This window comes from Malaclemys terrapin, chromosome 6 (genome assembly GCF_027887155.1).
Source record: "Malaclemys terrapin pileata isolate rMalTer1 chromosome 6, rMalTer1.hap1, whole genome shotgun sequence".
NCBI classification, from domain to species: Eukaryota; Metazoa; Chordata; order Testudines; family Emydidae; genus Malaclemys; species Malaclemys terrapin.
The window spans coordinates 44,780,708-44,799,957 of NC_071510.1; the positions used below are offsets into that span (position 1 = coordinate 44,780,708).

At 38.7% G+C, this 19,250-nt stretch overlaps 1 protein-coding gene across 5 annotated transcripts in view; it reads left to right on the forward strand.

The window, feature by feature from the left end:
• The window catches only part of NAA35 (N-alpha-acetyltransferase 35, NatC auxiliary subunit), a 39,022-nt gene that overhangs the window by 8,909 nt on the left and 10,863 nt on the right, over nucleotides 1–19,250 (forward strand). For all 5 annotated transcript variants that reach the window (XM_054032083.1, XM_054032082.1, XM_054032080.1 and 2 more), the window contains exons 6-17: nucleotides 630–797; nucleotides 1,652–1,718; nucleotides 3,455–3,498; nucleotides 4,216–4,266; nucleotides 4,848–4,931; nucleotides 6,957–7,071; nucleotides 11,751–11,929; nucleotides 12,903–12,962; nucleotides 15,076–15,182; nucleotides 16,836–16,902; nucleotides 17,430–17,528; nucleotides 18,623–18,801. In XM_054032083.1, the coding sequence (XP_053888058.1) occupies nucleotides 630–797; nucleotides 1,652–1,718; nucleotides 3,455–3,498; nucleotides 4,216–4,266; nucleotides 4,848–4,931; nucleotides 6,957–7,071; nucleotides 11,751–11,929; nucleotides 12,903–12,962; nucleotides 15,076–15,182; nucleotides 16,836–16,902; nucleotides 17,430–17,528; nucleotides 18,623–18,801 (1,220 nt within the window). The remainder of the gene's footprint in view (nucleotides 1–629; nucleotides 798–1,651; nucleotides 1,719–3,454; nucleotides 3,499–4,215; nucleotides 4,267–4,847; nucleotides 4,932–6,956; nucleotides 7,072–11,750; nucleotides 11,930–12,902; nucleotides 12,963–15,075; nucleotides 15,183–16,835; nucleotides 16,903–17,429; nucleotides 17,529–18,622; nucleotides 18,802–19,250) is intronic.

The window sequence follows — 19,250 nt, forward strand, 5'->3', positions numbered from 1 at the left end:
GTGTAAACATGTATGTGCTAAATGCCACAAAATAATTTTTAAAGGTACATTGGACGAGTTTTAAACCAAAACTCTACTGTATTTAATATTCTGTGAAGATATTGAAGGATGTGTCTAGATTATTGAAGCTTTCTCTCTGTTCTCATTTACATGAGTTTCATGTTATACCAGGAGGTCATGGAAAGGAAGCTATGTTTAGACTTGAAATTGTAGATTACTAATATATTTTAGCAGCAAACTACAATTGTGACTACTTGTGTAATGGAACATTAGAGGAATACGTGTATAGTATGTAATTCATGTCCAGTGACAAGCTTACTTCCATACTCCTTGGACTAGGAGCTTTGTAGAGGTAGCTTGTTACTTGTTCAAGTAAGGTGGTGCATAATACTCTAGTTTGTGTCCCCTTTCCTTTCTTTGGTCCCCCACCTCTACCTCCCTAGCCGACAAATGAAGAGATGTTGATGGGTGTCAGATATCCTCATTTGGTCCTTTTTGCTGGATGGAAGGTTGGCACGTTATGAAGTCTCTTTGAGGACTGATTTAGACAGGATAAAATAGAAAAGGAATGGGAATATTAAAAAAATGCAGACTCAGAAATAAAGTATGTACTTTTATTTTCTTTCTAGATAACATGGTTGGAAGGTCATTCCTTGGCACAAACAGTGTTTACTTGCCTATATATACATAATCCAGACTTCATAGAAGATCCTGCCATGAAGGCTTTTGCTCTGGGGATCCTAAAAATCTGTGATATTGCCAGAGAAAAAGTAAATAAAGCTGCAGTTTTTGAAGAGGTATGTTTCAGTATGACCTGTGATTACAATATGTATAGCACCATACTGATACATGGTGCTTTACAGAAATAAAAAAATGGCTTGAAGAGTGAAGTTTGACTACATTGTTGTAAAATGGTCTGGGAGAGAGGTTAGTTTTCTTGAACAAAATATCACTGGTCACCTAATTTCTCTTAAACTTTTTTTCTTGAATTCATTATTTGCTTTCTATTTTGTAGAATACATGAGTGAGCAAATAAGAATGCTTTTATTCATAAACAGCCTATATATGAACAGAAAAGATGGCATAGGTCAGTAGAAAATTATTAATGCGGGGATGGAGATAGGTCTTATTGCCTGCTATTGAAACCAGGTGTATTTGATCATTAGGATTTTTTTTGTTTAACTTTGCCTCTTTATCCTGGCCAGAAAATTCAATGTGCTACACTCCGCACCCTTCCTCTTCCCCCTCCCCTTCCCCAGTATTGTACTAGGAGTCAGGAGATCTTGTCCTCTTCTCTGCTCTGTGATTATTTTCCAATCTGTTAATGGCTTTAGTACTTCTTTTTAAAGTGCTTTGAGATTTATGGATGGAAAGTACTATAGAAGAATATTATTAATATAATATATATTAAAAACTGAACTAGCTTGTAGGAATCTGTACCACAAATATTAAACCAGCCTCCTGAAGTTCCGATTGGTTGCTGTGTAAGACTATACCTGCAATTTTGCATTGGGTGCAGAAATTTAGAAAAAAGTGTAAAGTGTTTGTTAGTTATTGCTGCTGTATGTTACTGTATGTAGTTATTGCTGCTAAGTGTAATTATTATTGCTGTTTTTGGTGAAAGCACCTAATTGTTCCATTTCACATTTAGGAAGATTTTCAGTCCATGACCTATGGGTTTAAAATGGCTAATAGTGTGACAGATCTTCGAGTTACAGGTAAAATTCAGAACTTTGGGGAAAAAGAAAAGTCCTGACATTTTCGTGCTTTCAGTTCAGAGATCCATTTTAAAATGTGAATAAAATATGAGCCATTTCCATTATTACGTACATTATTTTCTTCCCATATATTCTGGTCAGAAATTTTCAATATGCATAATTAAAATTTAAAAAATGCTTGAACTGGAATCTTCTAATTTGGCTTGTTTGTAAAATCTGATTGTGATTAACGTAAATAAATTTTGAATGGAAAATGGCGAGGTAGTTCTAAAGCTGTGGGCATTTCATGTCAGAATTTTGCATGTATGTGCATTATTTTTGCTGTTCTTTCAGTTGGCCTATATGTAGAACAGGGTTCTCAAACCTCATTGCACTGCAACCACCATCTGACAACAAAGTTACTATATGATGGGTGGAGGGGAGGAGAGGGAGAGGGATGGAGCCAAGCTTCGTTGCCCCAGGTGGGGGGAGAGGAGACCAGAGCCAAAGCCCCGCCACCCTGAGTGGAGGTGGAGCTCAGGCTTCAGCTTTAGCCATGGGTCCCAGCAAAACTAATGCTGGCCCTGGCGACCCCATTAAAATGGGGTCGCGTCCCACTTTGTGGTCCCAACCAATAGTTTGAGAACCGTTGATATAGAGAAATTGAGAAAATTTAAGGCATTAGGAAAACTTCTTAGTTTCGGATCAATCTGAAAACTCAGATGCCTAGAATTTAAGATTGGCTGAGTTCCAGATTTAACCTTTGTCAAGCCAAATAGCTTCATGTTATGTTGCAAAGCTCCATTTGTAAAGAAACATTCTTAATCACAACAAATAAATAATTTTCATGCACGGAACTAGCTTTAATGCAGTGGTAAGGTTGAGAAGTCAAACTCTTGTTTTGACAGTAACTTAAGTGGAAATTAAAACTCTTAAGAGAACATTAGTCTTTTCCAAACGTGCAAAATTATTTAGTTAACTTCTAACAGACAGACATTGTGGAAATACACAGTTAATATCACCCAATCTCAATTGTGCATCTGCTCCCTCCTAACTTCCGTGCACATCTGTTGTACCGTAGTTAAGGGGAGACTTTTGGAGTTTGAAACCTGCAGCTCTGAACATCTTAAATCCTTCATTTACATAAGGATTTTTTGTACACTTGTAGATCTCTGGAGTTCACGAATTTGTTTTTCTGTAAATATTTGCAGCCTTTGAATGCCTCTGATGTATATGTTACCTAACTGTTGGTCCAGTTCCTAAAAAAATACATATTCTTAGACACAGTAGCGATGTGTTAAATTTTGCAATTTGACAACAGTGATTTCTGAAATTGCATTTGCTTTTGGCAAATTGTCCTCTGTGTGGTCCAAAAAATTAGACACTGAGAGGAAAGGTAGAGAGAGTTTCTTCTTTGGAACAGCTGGAGACAGAGAATGTGTAGGTTCAGATTTGTCAAACATTTATTAGTCAGAGACTGATACAAAAGATGGAGCCATGGGTTCAGGAACAGCACTTTAATAAGCATTCTAGCATCATCCCCTTAACTGCTGAGGGTAGGAGTTAGACTTCTCGCAGGTAGCTAGCCCTTGATGTCACCAGTAGAGCTTCTTTGGTGATGACCTTTGGCCAATAGGTGCTTTAAATATTTCAGATTTTGAATTAAGCTCACGACTCTCCTCATCCTCTATGTTGCATGTGTGCATCTGAGTTTAATCAGAATAATAGATGTTTTTTTAAAAATGTGACTTTTCCAGGCATGCTAAAAGATGTAGAAGATGACATGCAACGAAGAGTAAAGGTAGTTTTTCTTTAGCTTCCTACTTTTTTCTGTTATATGTTAAATAGACTTCAAATAATATGGTTTCCTTTTAGACAAGTTATGTAAACATATTACTAATATTTCAGAAACATTAGTTCCCCACCCCCCCAGTAATAGTCCTCTGGAGGAGAATTGAATTTTTTTTTGTATGCCCGTTTTTGCTTAAGACACTATCAGACTGTCTACAGCAGGATTCAGAATGTTGTTAGCTAGTACAGACAAGGTTTGTAGGTTTTCAAGTAGGAATAGAAAGGATAGTCTGGTGAAAGAGGTCTGGTCTACTAGACTGGACTGAGACTTGGTAACCTGGATTTAATTCCTGTTTCAACTACAAATTACTGTGTGACTGTAGAAAGTCACTCAGTCTATCCTGTGCCTCAGTTTGCTAGCTGTGAATGGGGGGATACTGTTTCTCTACTCATGGAAGGGAGGGATGTCAGGATAGGCTCTATTAATGATTGTGGATTGCGCAGATCATATGGCAATATGGGTCATATAAATACCTATAAAGATAGTTACAAGTCAACTTGAGATGCCTTCTAACCTCAGATTAGAATTGATGTTAATCTTACCTGATATCAGAAATATCCAAACAAATTTAATGTTTTTACCTCTATATCGAAGTTATTTTCTAAACAATGGCATCACTTTTGCAATTTTATTAATACGTTGTGTTTCTAACTCCTTCAATTTTAGAGCACTCGAAGTCGACAAGGAGAAGAGAGAGATCCAGAAGTTGAACTTGAAGTAATGAACTTTTTACAATTTTTTGGTGGACTGTATGAAATAGTTCGTATTACTTAGATGAATGTTTTCAATAACTAATTTCTAGAATTTGTCCTAAAATAGGAAAACATGTTTTAACATAGATCGTCAAGATAATAAGGAAGAATTCACTTCGCTGTAATAGCTGCATGGTTATTACTTTTGTGGTAGCACTTAAAACGTTAAGTTTGAATCAATGGTACCAACTTAAGAAGTAGCTGTCCAACCAAACTTCCTGGTCTCTCACAATGTGTGTTTGTGTTTTTCTCTTCTGTTGGAAGGATGTTGGAGACTATTGGTGCCATAATGTCATCAGTTCACTACTTCAGAAACAGAAATTACTTTGAAAATAAGTAGGCCAAAAAAGTTGCAAATAGAGTTGGAAAGCAGATACTATCTATTTTGAGAGTAGAAAGTATGTCGATAAGAGCAGTTTATAAAATCTTGTTTTTAATTAAATGCTAAATTTTTTTTTTTTTTTTTTTTTTTTTTTTTTTTTGAAGGGTTGGCACTGTTTTTTGGTACTTTTTTCTCATTTTTGGTACCTTTTTATTTTGTTGTAGCATCAGCAGTGCTTAGCAGTATTCAGCAGAGTGAAGTTTACCCGTGTACTACTGACAGTTCTTATCGCCTTCACCAAAAAAGAGGTACAAATACTCAATATTTCTGCACTTACTCTGTGATCCTGTGAAATGTTTGGGGTTTTATTTGTTTGTTTTCATTTTAGAGGGCAAAAAATTGTCCTAGAGAATCTCTTACTCCAGTAGCTCACCTCCCTGCATCATCAACTTGGCGGCATGGGTGAACTCTGAAGAGTAGCAGCCGGCTTTCCACCAGCACCAATATGTTCCTCACTTAGTTCTTAGGAAGTTATAGGGTCTTGCACAGAAATATATTGTTGATCAGGTAATAACAAAACAAACCAACCCATCCTATTGATGAACCTGGAAAATTCTCTTTAAGCAAATGGAACCTGAAAGATAGGGTTTCCAGGAGGACTGTCCTTAACAGGTGACTAGCAATAATTTTTGTGTGGGAAATCATGATGAATTTTCCCTTTTTGAGGTTCTGAATTTCTATCCAGGCTTCACTGGTCGTTGGGAGAGGAAGGGGTCAGGGCTGTACACCAGTCTACCAGCTCATGAGCATGAAATTTCCATGGGGTGGGATGGAAAATGACCCTTTTTAGGGCTGAGAGATAGTATTGGGGTAGGCTGGATGAGACTAAGAGTTGTTTTTATTTCCCTCAGATTTGTCTGTTTTTGTTACTTTGTACAGTGGAGGGAGGTAACTAGCTCTTACAGGCTTTTCCTGAAGTTCCCTGCTTAAGTACTTACCTGCAGCAGCTACACCCTGAACAGCATAAAAGGGCCTTAAACTCAGTGAAAATCAGGTGCAAGTATTTTAGATGCAGAGGAGGATAGAGCACTTATGGAGGAAATTGCACTCTGAATTTAATTAGCGGCAGTATAAATAATAGCGTTAGCTCTTATGTCAGGGCTGCAATAGATAGATGTGTTTTGTGTTCCACAACCAAATCCTGATCTTCAGAACTGTTATGAGTGACTGCTCACAAACTGGGCCATTCATTTACGTGTGGTCAAATATTTCTCACTTTAAATTCTCCATTTAGTTCATGGTCAAGATTGATTGATTGCATTTGGGATCTGCTTTGCAGCCTGTAGCAGCTCTGTGTTAAGGCATTGTGCCAAGTATTAGAGGGGTAGCCGTGTTAGTCTGTATCCACAAAACCAACGAGGTGTCCGGTGGCACCTTAAAGACTAAGGGCATAAGCTTTTGTGGGGGGAAAAAAACTCACTTCTTCAGATGCATGGAGTGAAAATTACAGTGGGTTTTAGCCCACGAAAGCTTATGCCCAAATAAATCTGTTAGTCTTTTAAGGTGTCACCGGACTCCTCGTTGTTAAGGCAAAGCTACAGAAAGTGGATATTTATCTTGCACTGTTTTTTATTTATATCAGTTTCTGGTCTGGTTAAGTTTTTATCAGATTATTTTTCTGTTGAGTTTTTATAAATCTCTTCTAAAACAGCATATTTAAATTTTACCTGTAATACTTATCTTGAATCAAGGACAGTTAACCTAGATTTTTTAAAACTGAACATTTATGTTCCCAGTAAGCAGTTTAAACACATGCTCAATAATACAAATAAAATAGGTGCAGATCTAAAATGTGAGAACATTGTGTATTTCAGTAGATTATAAATCATTACCTTCTAATCAGCAATTCGGCATCAGGATTTTCTAACATTTTGAAGCAATTTTATGGTACTTAAGCATCCATTAACATAGAACATTTAAGGACTCCTTATTTTCTAATGAAAGGGATATATTTCCACCAAGAGAAACTATCTCTGTTGCAAGAGTGCTTCCCTTATAAACTGACAAAACTCAGAAGGTAGAGAATTTGCTTCTGACACATACTAGCTTATCACTGAAGTCTAACTGATTAAGGGTTATCTAGAGGTTGTACAAGCGATACATTGGACAGATGCATTAAAACCTTTTGGATCAAAAATGTACTGTGTTCTATTTAAAAAAAAAAAAAAAAAATCCCATATATCTGGGTTCCAATTCTTGGGAAGGTTACAGAATTTGCTTTTGTACAGACTTAGGTCATGAGGCACGTGAAAATGTTTTGTTATATTTTCCAGACAAGTGCAGTTGCAGAAGCTCAGAAGCTAATGACTCAAGCAGCTGACCTGCTTTCTGCCATCCACAACTCATTGCATCATGGTATCCAGGCTCAGAATGATACTACAAAAGGAGGTAAGCATCAGGGTTAGTAGTTCTCTCCTGCCTGGAACATAGTGTCCTTGTGATAGGCTGGGCCTTCTCTAGGGCCACACTCAAGCAGTTTGAGTCTCTTCCCCATCCATAGTCCTTTCCTGCTTGGGACCCATACTGCAGCCTTTCCATGTACTCTGGCATTCCTGTAAAAATCTGGTTTGTTTATGGTGATCTGGCATGGCTGGACCCTGGGTCGAGATTTATTTTCAACCCCTGCCCTGCGGTGACCAGCTTGTCCTGGGTCTAAGTCCTTGTGGGCAGCGAATTCTTGTCAGCTGTTTTTTTCTCTCAGCGGCTCTGTACCAAGAATCAGCTATTTCTGAGGCACTGCTAACTATCAGAGAATCCTAGAAATGTAGGACTGGAAGGGACCTCAATAGGTCATCTACTCCAGTCCCCTGCACTGTGGCAGGAGGACTAAGTATTGTCTAGACCATTCCTGATAGCTGTTTGTCTAACCTATTCTTAAAAACCTCCAATGATGGAGATTCCACGACCTCCATAGATAATTTGTTCCAGTGCTTAAATAGCCTTACAGTTAGGAAGTTTTCCTAATGTCTAACCTACTTCTCCCTTGCTGCAATTTATGCCCATTACTTCTTGTCCTGTTTTCAGTGGTTAAGGAGAACCATTTATCATCGTCCTCTTTATAACAACTTTTTATGTAGTTGAAGACAGTTATCATGTTCCCCCCTCAGTCTTCTCTTCTCCAAACTAAACTAACTCTATTTTTTCAATCTTCCCTCATAGGTCATGTTTTCTAGACCTTTAATCGTTTTTGTTGCTCTTCTCTGGACATTCTCTAATTTGTCCACATCTTTCCTGAAATGTGGCACCCAGAACTGGACACAGTACTCCAGTAGAAGCCTTATCAGGTTACATAAGTCTGGTAGAGCTAGGAACTGAACCCAGATTCTCAGGTGTCCAAGCACATGCCTTGACCGCAAGACTAGACCTTCCTACTTCTGTTGTAGCACAACTAAATAATTACCTGAGGGATCACCTCCCTCCCTTGTCAGATAAGATGGATCCTCTTTGTTATGAAAGAGATGACAGTGGATTGTGGCATGGCATTCTCTATGAGGGTTCAGAGACTCTGGAACTAGCTCCTCCTGTTCCAAAATAGCTAAATTTCCTTTCAGAGAGACAAGATGGGTGAGGTAATAGCTTTTACACAGCTACAGCTACACAACACATTTCCTTTCGGGTGTGCTGCCAAGGACATCTCTTTGGGTTTTTGGAGAGGATTGAATGTTTGCTTCCCAAAAGGAGGACAAAGTAGAAAGGAGTTTTTATAGTGGCTGAGATCCTGTTTGAATTTCTATTTTAATACTGCTGGAATTTTGTTGTACTACAAAGTATGAGTTAGGGTGCCTAGAGCCCATAAGTGTGTTTATTATTTAAATAAATTACTATATTAACTAAATCTCTGATGGAAATTTATCAAGGCCAAAATGCTGTTTAAAAAAAATAATAAAAGTGGGGGGGAGGCAGCATAGTATACATTTGCCTTTTTGGTAGCTTTGGCTTAATACAAGAGCTCAACACAGATCTGCTGCCAAGCAAGTCCATACCAGTTTTTATTTTTCAAGAGAGAGAGGAAGATAAGGGTTTAAACTGTCACTAAACAAAATGTCATTATGTTGATCCCTTCTAATTTGTTATAATTCAGGGTGCTTAAGTAGCCACATTGTATGGCTATTTATTCCTTGGCAGAGACAAATATTCTAATAAGTACAATAGCACCGGTACTAAGTAAGAAGACCTCTCTTGATTTAATGTTGGGTTGGGGAGAAATGCTGGAATCCATATAGGGTGTTCATAAAATTGCAGGAAAAAATATTTTACATTTTTAATGTGTAGAAAATAAGGATTGCCATTAGTAAGGTTTTAAATATCCACTGTTCGATAAATTATTTTTTCTGACTCAATTCTTAATGGATATATTTTTAAATGATGTTTCTGCTTGTGTGACAATAAGGGTATGTCTACACTTACCGGAGGGTCCGGTGGCAGGCAATCGATGTTCTGGGATCAATTTATCGCGTCTAATCGATCCCGGATTGATCCCGGAAGTGCTTGCCGTCGATGCCGGTACTCCAGTTCAGCGAGAGGAGTACGCGGCATTGACGGGGGAGCCTCCCTGCCGCGTCTGGACCCGCGGTAAGTTCGGACTAAGGTACTTGGAATTTGCGTACCTTAGTCCGAAGTGGGGGGTTAGTGGGGACCAGGCCTAAGAGAAATTCACTATAGAGATTTCAGGGTAGCAGCCGTGTTAGTCTGTATCCTCAAAAAGAACAGGAGTACTTGTGGCACCTTAGAGACTAACAAATTTATTAGAGCATAAGCTTTCGTGGGCTACAACCCACTTCTTCGGATGCATATATGCATATAGCCCACGAAAGCTTATGCTCTAATAAATTTGTTAGTCTCTAAGGTGCCACAAGTACTCCTGTTCTTTTTTCACTATAGAGAGTCTTACGCTATGTCTACACTAATGTGGTAAGTTGACCTACGCTACGCAACTCCAACTACATGAATAACGTAGCTGGAGTCGGCGTACCCTAGGTCGAGTTACCCAGGGGTCTACACCGCGGAGAAATCAACGGGAGATACTCTCCTGTTGACTTGCCTTACTCTTCTCATCAGGGTAGAGTACAGGGGTCGACTGGAGAGCGATCTGCTGTCGATTTGGCTGGTCTTCACTAGATCCGCTAAATCGACCGCCAGTGGATCAATCTCAGAACGTCGATCCCAGCTGTAGTGTAGACCTGCAGTTAGACAGACTTTACCTTAGGAGATATTAGGAAAACTGTAGAAGGAACTTATTTGTAATCCTTGTAAAGCTGAAGAACCACCTATGGGAATAGAGTAGAAAATAATACAATGATATAAAGTCTTTAAATATCTACACTCACTGCTCTGCTCTTCTAAAAACTTAATTCCTTGATTTTTTTTTTTTTTTAACTTTCATTTGTATAAGTCAATTTAGTTCATGAACTGACTAGCAATTAGTACACTATGGACATGGAAGTATAGGATTCCTCATACTGCCACACAGCTTTGTCATGGGCAGGGGGGACCATTTGCAAAAGTGAGATGGTAGCATGGATTCCATTTAATACTAAGCCTCACTGCTGAGCCTAATAGAAAAGGGTGCTAGTTGGGTGGTGGTTGATTGTTTTTGTGTGATGTATATTATGTCCAAAAGAAGTGTACTGAGACCAATAACTCATTATGTAAGCCACCAACCAGTCCACAGAGGGTAATGAATGTCAGGCACTACTAATCCTGGTTAAATCTGAGCCAACCATTGAACACAGTTTACGCATACTTCATTATGATATCCAGTAACTGAGACCAAAATCTCTGATCCATGTATTTCACCAACTCAGTTGATTAAAAAATAGTGCGTTTTTGTTCCTTCCTGCATGTTATAAGATTATTCTCTTAATTTATTCTAAGCAATTGATTCTTTTTTTACATTCATGTTGGTAAGCTGAAACACCTAGAATTGATATCTTGACCATTTACAGCAGACCTGCTTCCCAAAATATGCAATAACTATATATTTTATGTACTTTGTTTTGCTCCTTTACTCAGTTGTCTATGCAGATGTATACTGTAATTTTAATTCAACTTTAAAAAACAACAACCTCCCTTAGCCATAAAGTAATATTACTTTTCCAGTTCTCTGTTGAATTCTGACCGACATCTTAGTCAGCTTTCTGAAAAGAGGAAAGGTTTTGAAAACTTGTTTTTGCCTCATGAGAGAAATGTTAATTAAATATTTAGATAATGGGAGGCTTGATCACTTTTTTTTAACAAACCATGAGATTTGAAGGAGTCTATCATATGACTCCAGCATTATAGAGACTTGCAAACATTTGCTATTTAGTAATACGAGGAGCAGATTTGCATTTCTGCCAAACGCCATTACTTAGCTTGACATAGTACAAAGTAGATGATTAAATGAAGAACGTGAATCATTTGGGTTACATAAAGGCCCTGTTGTGTTCCCCTACCCATGTGAGGACACCCCTCCCATGTGTAAAGGGATATAGCTGAAATTTTTCTATTTCCTATGACAGGGGTTAGCAGATCCAGGAGTGGGCAGACTAATCAGGACCCTGAGGATGAGATCATTTTATTAAGTGCACTAAAGGCAGGTCTACACTACCACTTAGGTCGATCTAACTTACGTCACTCAGTGGTGTGAAAAAGACACCCTCCTGAGAGACGCAAGTTACAGCGACCTAAGCGCACTCCACACTGGCACTATGTGCAGCTGCGCCAAGGTAGCGCTTCTAGTGTAGACCTGCCCTAAGATATGGGACGATGTTCAGACTATGCAACTAGCTTGTAGAAAAGTAAGAACTTTTAACTAGTGTGCATTTTTAAATAATGAATCTTATGATAGTTGTAATAATTGAGTAATTAGTATAGCTAGTAATCTAAATGTAATTCAGTTTAATTTACAAGAGAAAAATGTAAATTTAATTTTTGGAATAGCTTCCTTTCATAACCAGCATGCCTTTGAAGATACTTAATTTGGATAAATGAAGAATGGTTTGGTTTTATACATGGAAGTTTAAAAAAAGTTCAGAAAACCCAAATCACATAAAATCTTTCTTCTTCTGTCTTTTTTTTTTTTAAAGATCATCCTATTATGATGGGTTTTGAGCCCCTTGTTAACCAGAGGTTGCTCCCTCCAACTTTTCCTCGATATGCAAAAATAATTAAAAGGGAAGAAATGGTCAACTATTTTTCGAAACTTATAGACAGAATAAAAACTGTATGTGAAGTGGTCAACTTAACTAATTTGCACTGTATACTGGTGAGTGTGAATACTGCTTATTATCTTTATGTAAATAGAGATAAGAGTTTATTATCTAGCTCTTTCAAAAAAGGAATGATTTCATATATATGTTTGTTATTGTTCAAAGAACAGGTTATATGTTTCAAACTTCAGTTTTTCCCTGCTTCGTAATACCTTCTTAGAAGTTTGAAATTACATTTCTTAGTACTTTTAGCAAATATCTTTTTTTTCCCTCTCCTATTCCTTTGCTTTCCATATCTTGCTAAAATCATAATTACAGATAGTGATGGAGCAGAGTGGGGCTAACTAAGTTGTCTTCCTGTTTTAATTGGAAAGAAAGCTGCATCTATGCAGCAGAACACAATATAGTCCTTGCAGCAGGGATGGGGAAACTCTTGGGCCTGAGAGCCACATCTGGGTATGGAAATTGTATGGCGGGCCAAGAATGCTCACAAAATTGGGGATGGGCTGTGGGAGGAGGTGAGGGCCCCGGCTGGGGGGGCAGGCTCTGGGATGGAGCCAGAAATTAGGAGTTCAGAGGTATGGTTGCACCGGGCAGAGTTCCAAGAAAGAGAACAAAGATCTTTTTAACATTATAACAACTCTTTGTATTAGACATGCTGTCTGTAATGCTAATAAACTCATCATTTTCATAAAACAGTTAATATTAGTTGAATAGTTAGTCCTATCCTGTCATTTACACAACTCAAGTTGGAGATGACCGTAACAGTTTGATACTGCCTCTTTTTTTATAATTTTATCATACTGTTGGTAGCTGGAAGGAATTTTAATAATCTTCTAGTTTTATTCAATAAGATTTAGGATTTCAACAACTTTTGTATTTTGAGACAAAATCATATATCAACTGCAAAATGTATTGTTTGTTAAGCTTATTCACACTTTTATTTCATATTAAAGATTTAACTCTCTTTCATACATTTCAAACTGGTATATTAACCTTGCTTTTCTTTCCATCCTAAATGTAAATTAGGATTTTTTCTGTGAATTTAGCGAGCAATCGCCTTGTGTTCTTTCAAGATCTCTCTTACAGGCAAGTCCTAATTTATAATGAAATGTCTATTACATTTTTAGAACCGCACTAGAATAAAATAATCACTTACAGTATTGTTGTTTTTAAATGTTCAAATTATATAGTTTATATCAACACAGACATTAGTATGAAAGATATAAAACAAAAATTGAACTCTTCAGATTTTTTGTATCAAATGTTTTTTATTTTGAATAGCTGACAGTCTAAATACAGTATTTGTTTTTATTTATTGTTGATTAACTTGAGCAAATGTGTTGTGAAGATGGTATAAACACAGAGTTAAATCCACTTCCCTTGCAGTAAGCCAGGAGAGTGCAGACACTCTTGTAAAGCATCTCCACCTGCATCTTCCCTGTGCAGTCTCAATGTGGGATTTAATTAGTATAGAGAGCCTCGTGCTCATCTTCCACCCCATGGCTGAATTTCATCCACAGCATATTCCTACTGCTACATCAGCAGCTGAAGGTTGGGAAAGAACTCAATATTTGTAGCCTTTTCACTCCTCTGTGTTCCCTGAAATAATATTGTAAGCTTTATTGATCCAGAGGAAAATACCTTCTTACAGCAGGCTTTGCTTTGAAAAGGAGTATGCAGATAGGGTGACCAGATGTCCCAATTTTATAGGGACAGTCCTGATATTCGGGGCTTTTTTGTATATGGACACCTATTACCCACACTTGGTTCCACACTTTTCATACTTGCTGTCTGGTCAACCTATATCCAGATGTCAGAACTTGATTATCTTTGATCCGGGAGCTCATGGGAAAAAAATGTTGTTTTTGTTTTGGTTTTTTTTTTTGTGGGAAATTGTGAAATGCTGTTATTTAAATTTTCCACGGAATATTTTGGTTTTTAAATAAAAAAACAAAAACCTACAAAACTCTAATTGGAAAAAAACAAAACTTATTAGACTTAAAATAATCTGTTCTCAAGAAAACAAAAAATGATTATTATTTTTTAACTAAAGACACAAAAATTACCAAAAATGTTTTTCAGTTTTTGGTTTTTCATCAGAAAACTGGAAGATTTTGACCAAAATTAAAATTTTTCATTTTGGTCAAAAAGCCATGTTTTTGTTGGAAAAACAGTTTGAGAATTTCAGCTAGCTCTAAATGTCAAGCTGGGCGAGGGAAAAGAGAAGGAAGGTTCACCTCACAGTGGCACTAATGTACACCCAAATGAAACATTACTCCTTGCCTAATCTCTGGGTAGGTAAGGAGCATTGTTAGCAGGGCCCCATTTACTGTGTGACACATCAGCGAACATATGCAACAATGACTCCCGGTTAGGGGCGTGGCTGAAAGGAGGCAAGACAGCTATTACAGACCAAAGCAAATGTGAGCAGCTGGGGAGGCTTGCAACAGGCGCCTGTAACTTGCAAAACTCCTAAACTGCATTGAAGCAGACACCTTCCTCTTATAGAGCTGGGTTGTTGCATAGTGTCATAGCTCCATTCAAGTCATAACTGCACTTGCACTTTACGTCAGCTGAGATTCTGCCTTTCCAAGAGGCAAGTTCCTCAGTTGTGGAGCTCCTAAGGTGCCTACCAGCAGACCCTGCTTCATGTGCACTTTAAGAGTTCTGCGGGAAGGGGATGCTGTGCTCATGGAGGAGAAAGTAAAATGGGAATCAGGCAGTGGCATCAGAGGCAAAAGAAAATACAGCTAATAGAAGTCATCACAAGGCAAGTTCCTTTTCCACACCTCCCCTATTGTCTGCATTTTCTCCTGCCTTCTGGGGCACTGCTTAGCCTCTTCTCTGCCACTCCCCAAAGGATCCTCCCCTCTCCCCAAACTTTCAGAACAGAGGACAACTCTGTTATTAGCACAGCTGTATAATCAGTTTGCATGCTGGGCCTCCATGATTGTAAGCTCAGAGTGAGGTGAGCAGTGCTCACTGCCCCTGTTGCCCCAGGGATGAGGACTCCCTACATGCCCCACTCTTTTGGGTCTCTCGCCTACCAAACCATTTAACTTTTTGTTTAACAGTGTATTTCTCATAAGATTTCTGAAATAATTTAACTACTGTAGTTACTTTTATAAATCAACGATTTTAAAAAAAAGCATATTTCTAAAAATAGATGATTAACTTCAAAAAAATCTTTTCCTTCCAGACTACATTCCTTGTGGATAACAAGAAGGTGTTTGGCACGCATCTCATACAAGATATGGTGAAAGATGCATTAAGATCTTTTGTCAGTCCTCCAGTACTTTCTCCTAAGTAAGTAGAGCAGCCTGGATTCTGTCTATTTAAGCATCAGTACAAAATATTTCACATGCCTTTCTGTTTAAAAACAAGAATCAAAACCCCAGTTCAGTTAGTTACAACTGATTACATGTTTTTCTATAAGTAGAGACTCTTAATGTTTGTGTTTTGAAGAAGTCACTTAAAAATGTCAGTGGTGGTTACAGTGGCACATTAGCCACTTCGCCAACGGGGCCAGTGCTCAGAGGCCCCAGCCAAATGGGGGGCCCCCAGAAACATGATAGTGTTCCACCCGCCCAGCACTCCTGCTGGGGAGTGGGGTCAGGGAGTGGGGGCTTGCCCTGCTGTGCCTGCCCGGCGCTCCTGCTGGGAAGTGGGGGAAGCTCCCATGCTCCGACCCTGCTCCCCGGCAGGAGTGCTGGGCGGGGACAAGCCCCCCTGCTCCAAGGCCATTTCCCCAGCAGGAGCAGCTAGCTGGTGGGGGCTTGGAACCAGGATGGACCGGCAGCCCCCCTATCAGCTCCCCACTCCCCTAAGTTCCCTTCAGCTGTCCCTCCCCCCACAGTCATGTGCTGCTCCTGCCCTCTGCCTTGGAGCTGCTTCTGGGAGCCTCCTGCTTGTTGTGCAGGGGAGGGGGGAAGAAGGGGGCTAATGTCAGGGTGTCCCGTCCCCCCCACCCCCATTCCTGCCCGCCCCCCAGCCCCTTATCCCTTCTCCATATAGAGCAGGGTGGAGACAGGACAGGGCTCAGGAGGGAGAGAGCTTGCTGGCTGCAGCTGCTGTCTCAACTTCCTGATATTTTTAAAGGCAATGTACTGGGGGGGGGAGAGAGGGCAAGCATACTTAAAGGGGCAATACGCATCTCTCTCCCACACACACGGTGTGTGTCTGTCTCTGTCTGCCATGCTGTCTCCCCTCTCTCCATTCGTGCTGCCTTGTAGAATGTGAGGCTACATTAACAACAATGTGTTAACCCTTGAGGGCTCAGCCGAATGCTAGTTCATCATTTAGCAGTAATGCATTCCCTAGGAAATATCCCAACCTCTTCCACTCTCTAACTTCACCACCTCAACCAAGCTTCACAATCATCATTGCTGTGTACAGTATTAAATTGTTAGTTTAAAACTAATACTGTGTGTGTGTGTGTGTGTGTGTGTGTGTGTGTGTGTGTGTGTAATATAGTTTTTTTGTCTGGTGAAAAAAATTTCTTGAAATCTAACCCCTCCCCATTTACGTTAATTCTTATGGGGAAATTGGATTCGCTTAACATCGTTTAGCTTAAAGTTGCATTTTTCAGGAACATAACTACAATGTTAAGCGAGGAATTACTGTAGTTGGAAAACCACTGACAGGCTAGAAACCTCTGACTGCTAGAAGCTGGGGACAGGATTTCAGGGGATGTGGATCACTCAATAAATTGCCCTGTTTTGCTCATTCCCTCTAGCATCTGGCACCAGCCACTGTCAGAAGACAAGATACTGGACTAGATGGACCATTGGTCTGACCAATATGATGGTCATTGTTAGGTTCTTATGACCTAGGTAGTACTGGCTGCCCTCTTTTTTTCTAACATGGCTAAAGTCAGAATCTCCCCACTTAATTGGGTAACAGTCAGTATTTAGAGCAATTGTAGTTTCATTTGATATCACTCTGGATATTTCCTTATAGATGTTGTCTATATAACAACCATCAGGCTAAGGACTACATTGATTCCTTTGTGACCCATTGTGTTCGGGTAAGTGTCAATTGTCTTACGAAGACCTTTAATACATATTTAGGCACTGTCAAAGGAATTCAGCACCTTTGAAAATGAGATTGAGATACCTAACTTTAGGCCAGAATTTTTAAACATGAGGGATTCCTAAATTCTTAACCTTTTGAAAACAAACATAACGGTTGCAATTTGCAATCCCAGGACCATCGTATGGGGGACAGGTTTTGTAGTAATTTATAAAATGGGTATAGATCTCTAGTAATGGAAAGTAATTTCATGTAACCCAGCAAACGCATATTGTTTTTCAAAAAGTGTAAATATTTATCCTTCTATCCAGTTTGGAGATGACTGTTTAGTATCTGTGTTTGAAGAGCTTCATGTATTGAAAAATTCAGCACAATGTGAAAATCTAAGACAATGTATTTAGTCATGAGTCCTTTCACACATCCTGCTTGGGTGCATACTTACTGGGGCTCAATCTGTAAATAAAAATATACTATGTGGGATAACTTTAGGTTTAAAATTCATCAGTAGTTCTTGTATTTCAGCCATTCTGTAGTCTGATTCAAATCCATGGACACAATAGGGCTCGCCAGAGAGATAAACTGGGTCATATTCTTGAGGAATTTGCCACTCTGCAGGATGAGGTAATGTACCAGCCAGGAGGCCAGCAGGCAGATGAAATTGCATCTGTACAAAATGAATGTATAAAATATTAATTGTAAATTTGTGTAACAAACCTGATTTTTTTAAGTGTAAAATTTATAAAATACATAGAACTTACATTTACCTCCCTGGCATCCAACATTAAAGAACACATACTCAACTCATCTATGAAACTGTTTCCAAATTGGAGGATCATTGACCATGGTGAGAGGTTGTGTTTCACTTGTAGGAGATGGATTTATTTTTTAAGAGATAATGAAAAACACTACTTTTCCAGGCTTTGCATGTTAAGGGACAGAGCAGAGGAGTGTGGAATAGGAAGATTTTTTTTGCCTTTGTGGTGGGTCGGTGTTCCATATGGATGTTTAGTAGAGGGGTTTGTCAGCATTGCTCTTGAGGTGTTTCTTCCTGAGTAAACAGTTTGTTGTTGTGTTCTTTTGTTTAGGACTATGGAGGCTCTCTCAATTGTAGTATTTAAAAAAAAAAAAAATTGAAACTCTTCAGACATTTAGCCCAAAATAAAAACAATAGAAGATTCTTTATTTTTGTATTATTTTACATGCTAGTTCTCATCTGGAGTCATATTCTAGTGATTTCTTTACAATTTGGTGCTGTGGAAGTTCCCAAAAATATTGTCAATTACCTCTATGATATTGTAACCATAAAAAGCTGTTGCTCCTGGTCTCACAGCTGCACATAGTATGTGGCTACAATACTCATGCTGGTTTGCCAAATGTTAGTAAATTTGATTATTCAATAATTAAAACGGTCAATAAAATTAAATCCTTTGTCAGTAAATAGGGCAGTGTAGTATAGAAAAATGTGGTTTTTTTCTTCTACCCCAGACAGTGAGTAAATTACATAACCCAGAGTTATGTGCTTTTTGAAGTCATGTTCTGTGAAAACTGATTTCCTTTGTTAATATGTAATATGGATTTATTGACCATATTTTCATTTAGAATTTTGTGAGGGTTTTAATTGTGGCAAAACCATGAATATTGTTTCTCAGTATGTTCTCACTTTCCTATAGCTGTGCTATTTTTACTGAACAGTTTGCTGTCTCTTTTTCTGGTAGGCAGAGAAAGTAGATGCAGCACTTCACAGCATGCTGCTGAAACAGGAACCCCAAAGGCAACATCTGGCTTGTTTGGGGACCTGGGTCCTCTACCATAATCTCCGCATCATGATACAGTATCTTCTGAGTGGCTTTGAATTGGAACTTTACAGTATGCATGAGTATTATTACATATATTGGTAAGCATTATTGAAAGCTTTGGAGGGTGTAGGGGAGGGAATGTTCCCACAAAGCCAGCCTGTAAATGTATAGAACAGTGTTAGACCAATGTTTAAACTAGGATTTAGAACAATTCTCTCATCCCAGACTGACTGCACAAAATATTTAGTCTCACTGCATCATAAAAATTAGAGATGGGGGGCGGGGGGGGAACTATTGGGCCATCTCGTCCCTTCTCCCATGTTTGTTCTCTACAGTGTATTCACTAATGCACTGTTCAGATCACTGCTTGGCTACTTATTTAGCTTGTTCTAATAGACCATCTTTAGTGAAAGTGGTTTAGTCACATGAGAAGCAATGCTGACTGGCAGCCAGCATAGATTTCAAAGGAAAAAACACTACCTGCTTCTGGTTTATATTCTCTTCCCTTCCAACAATGCTAATCTCATTAGATATTTTTCACATTTAG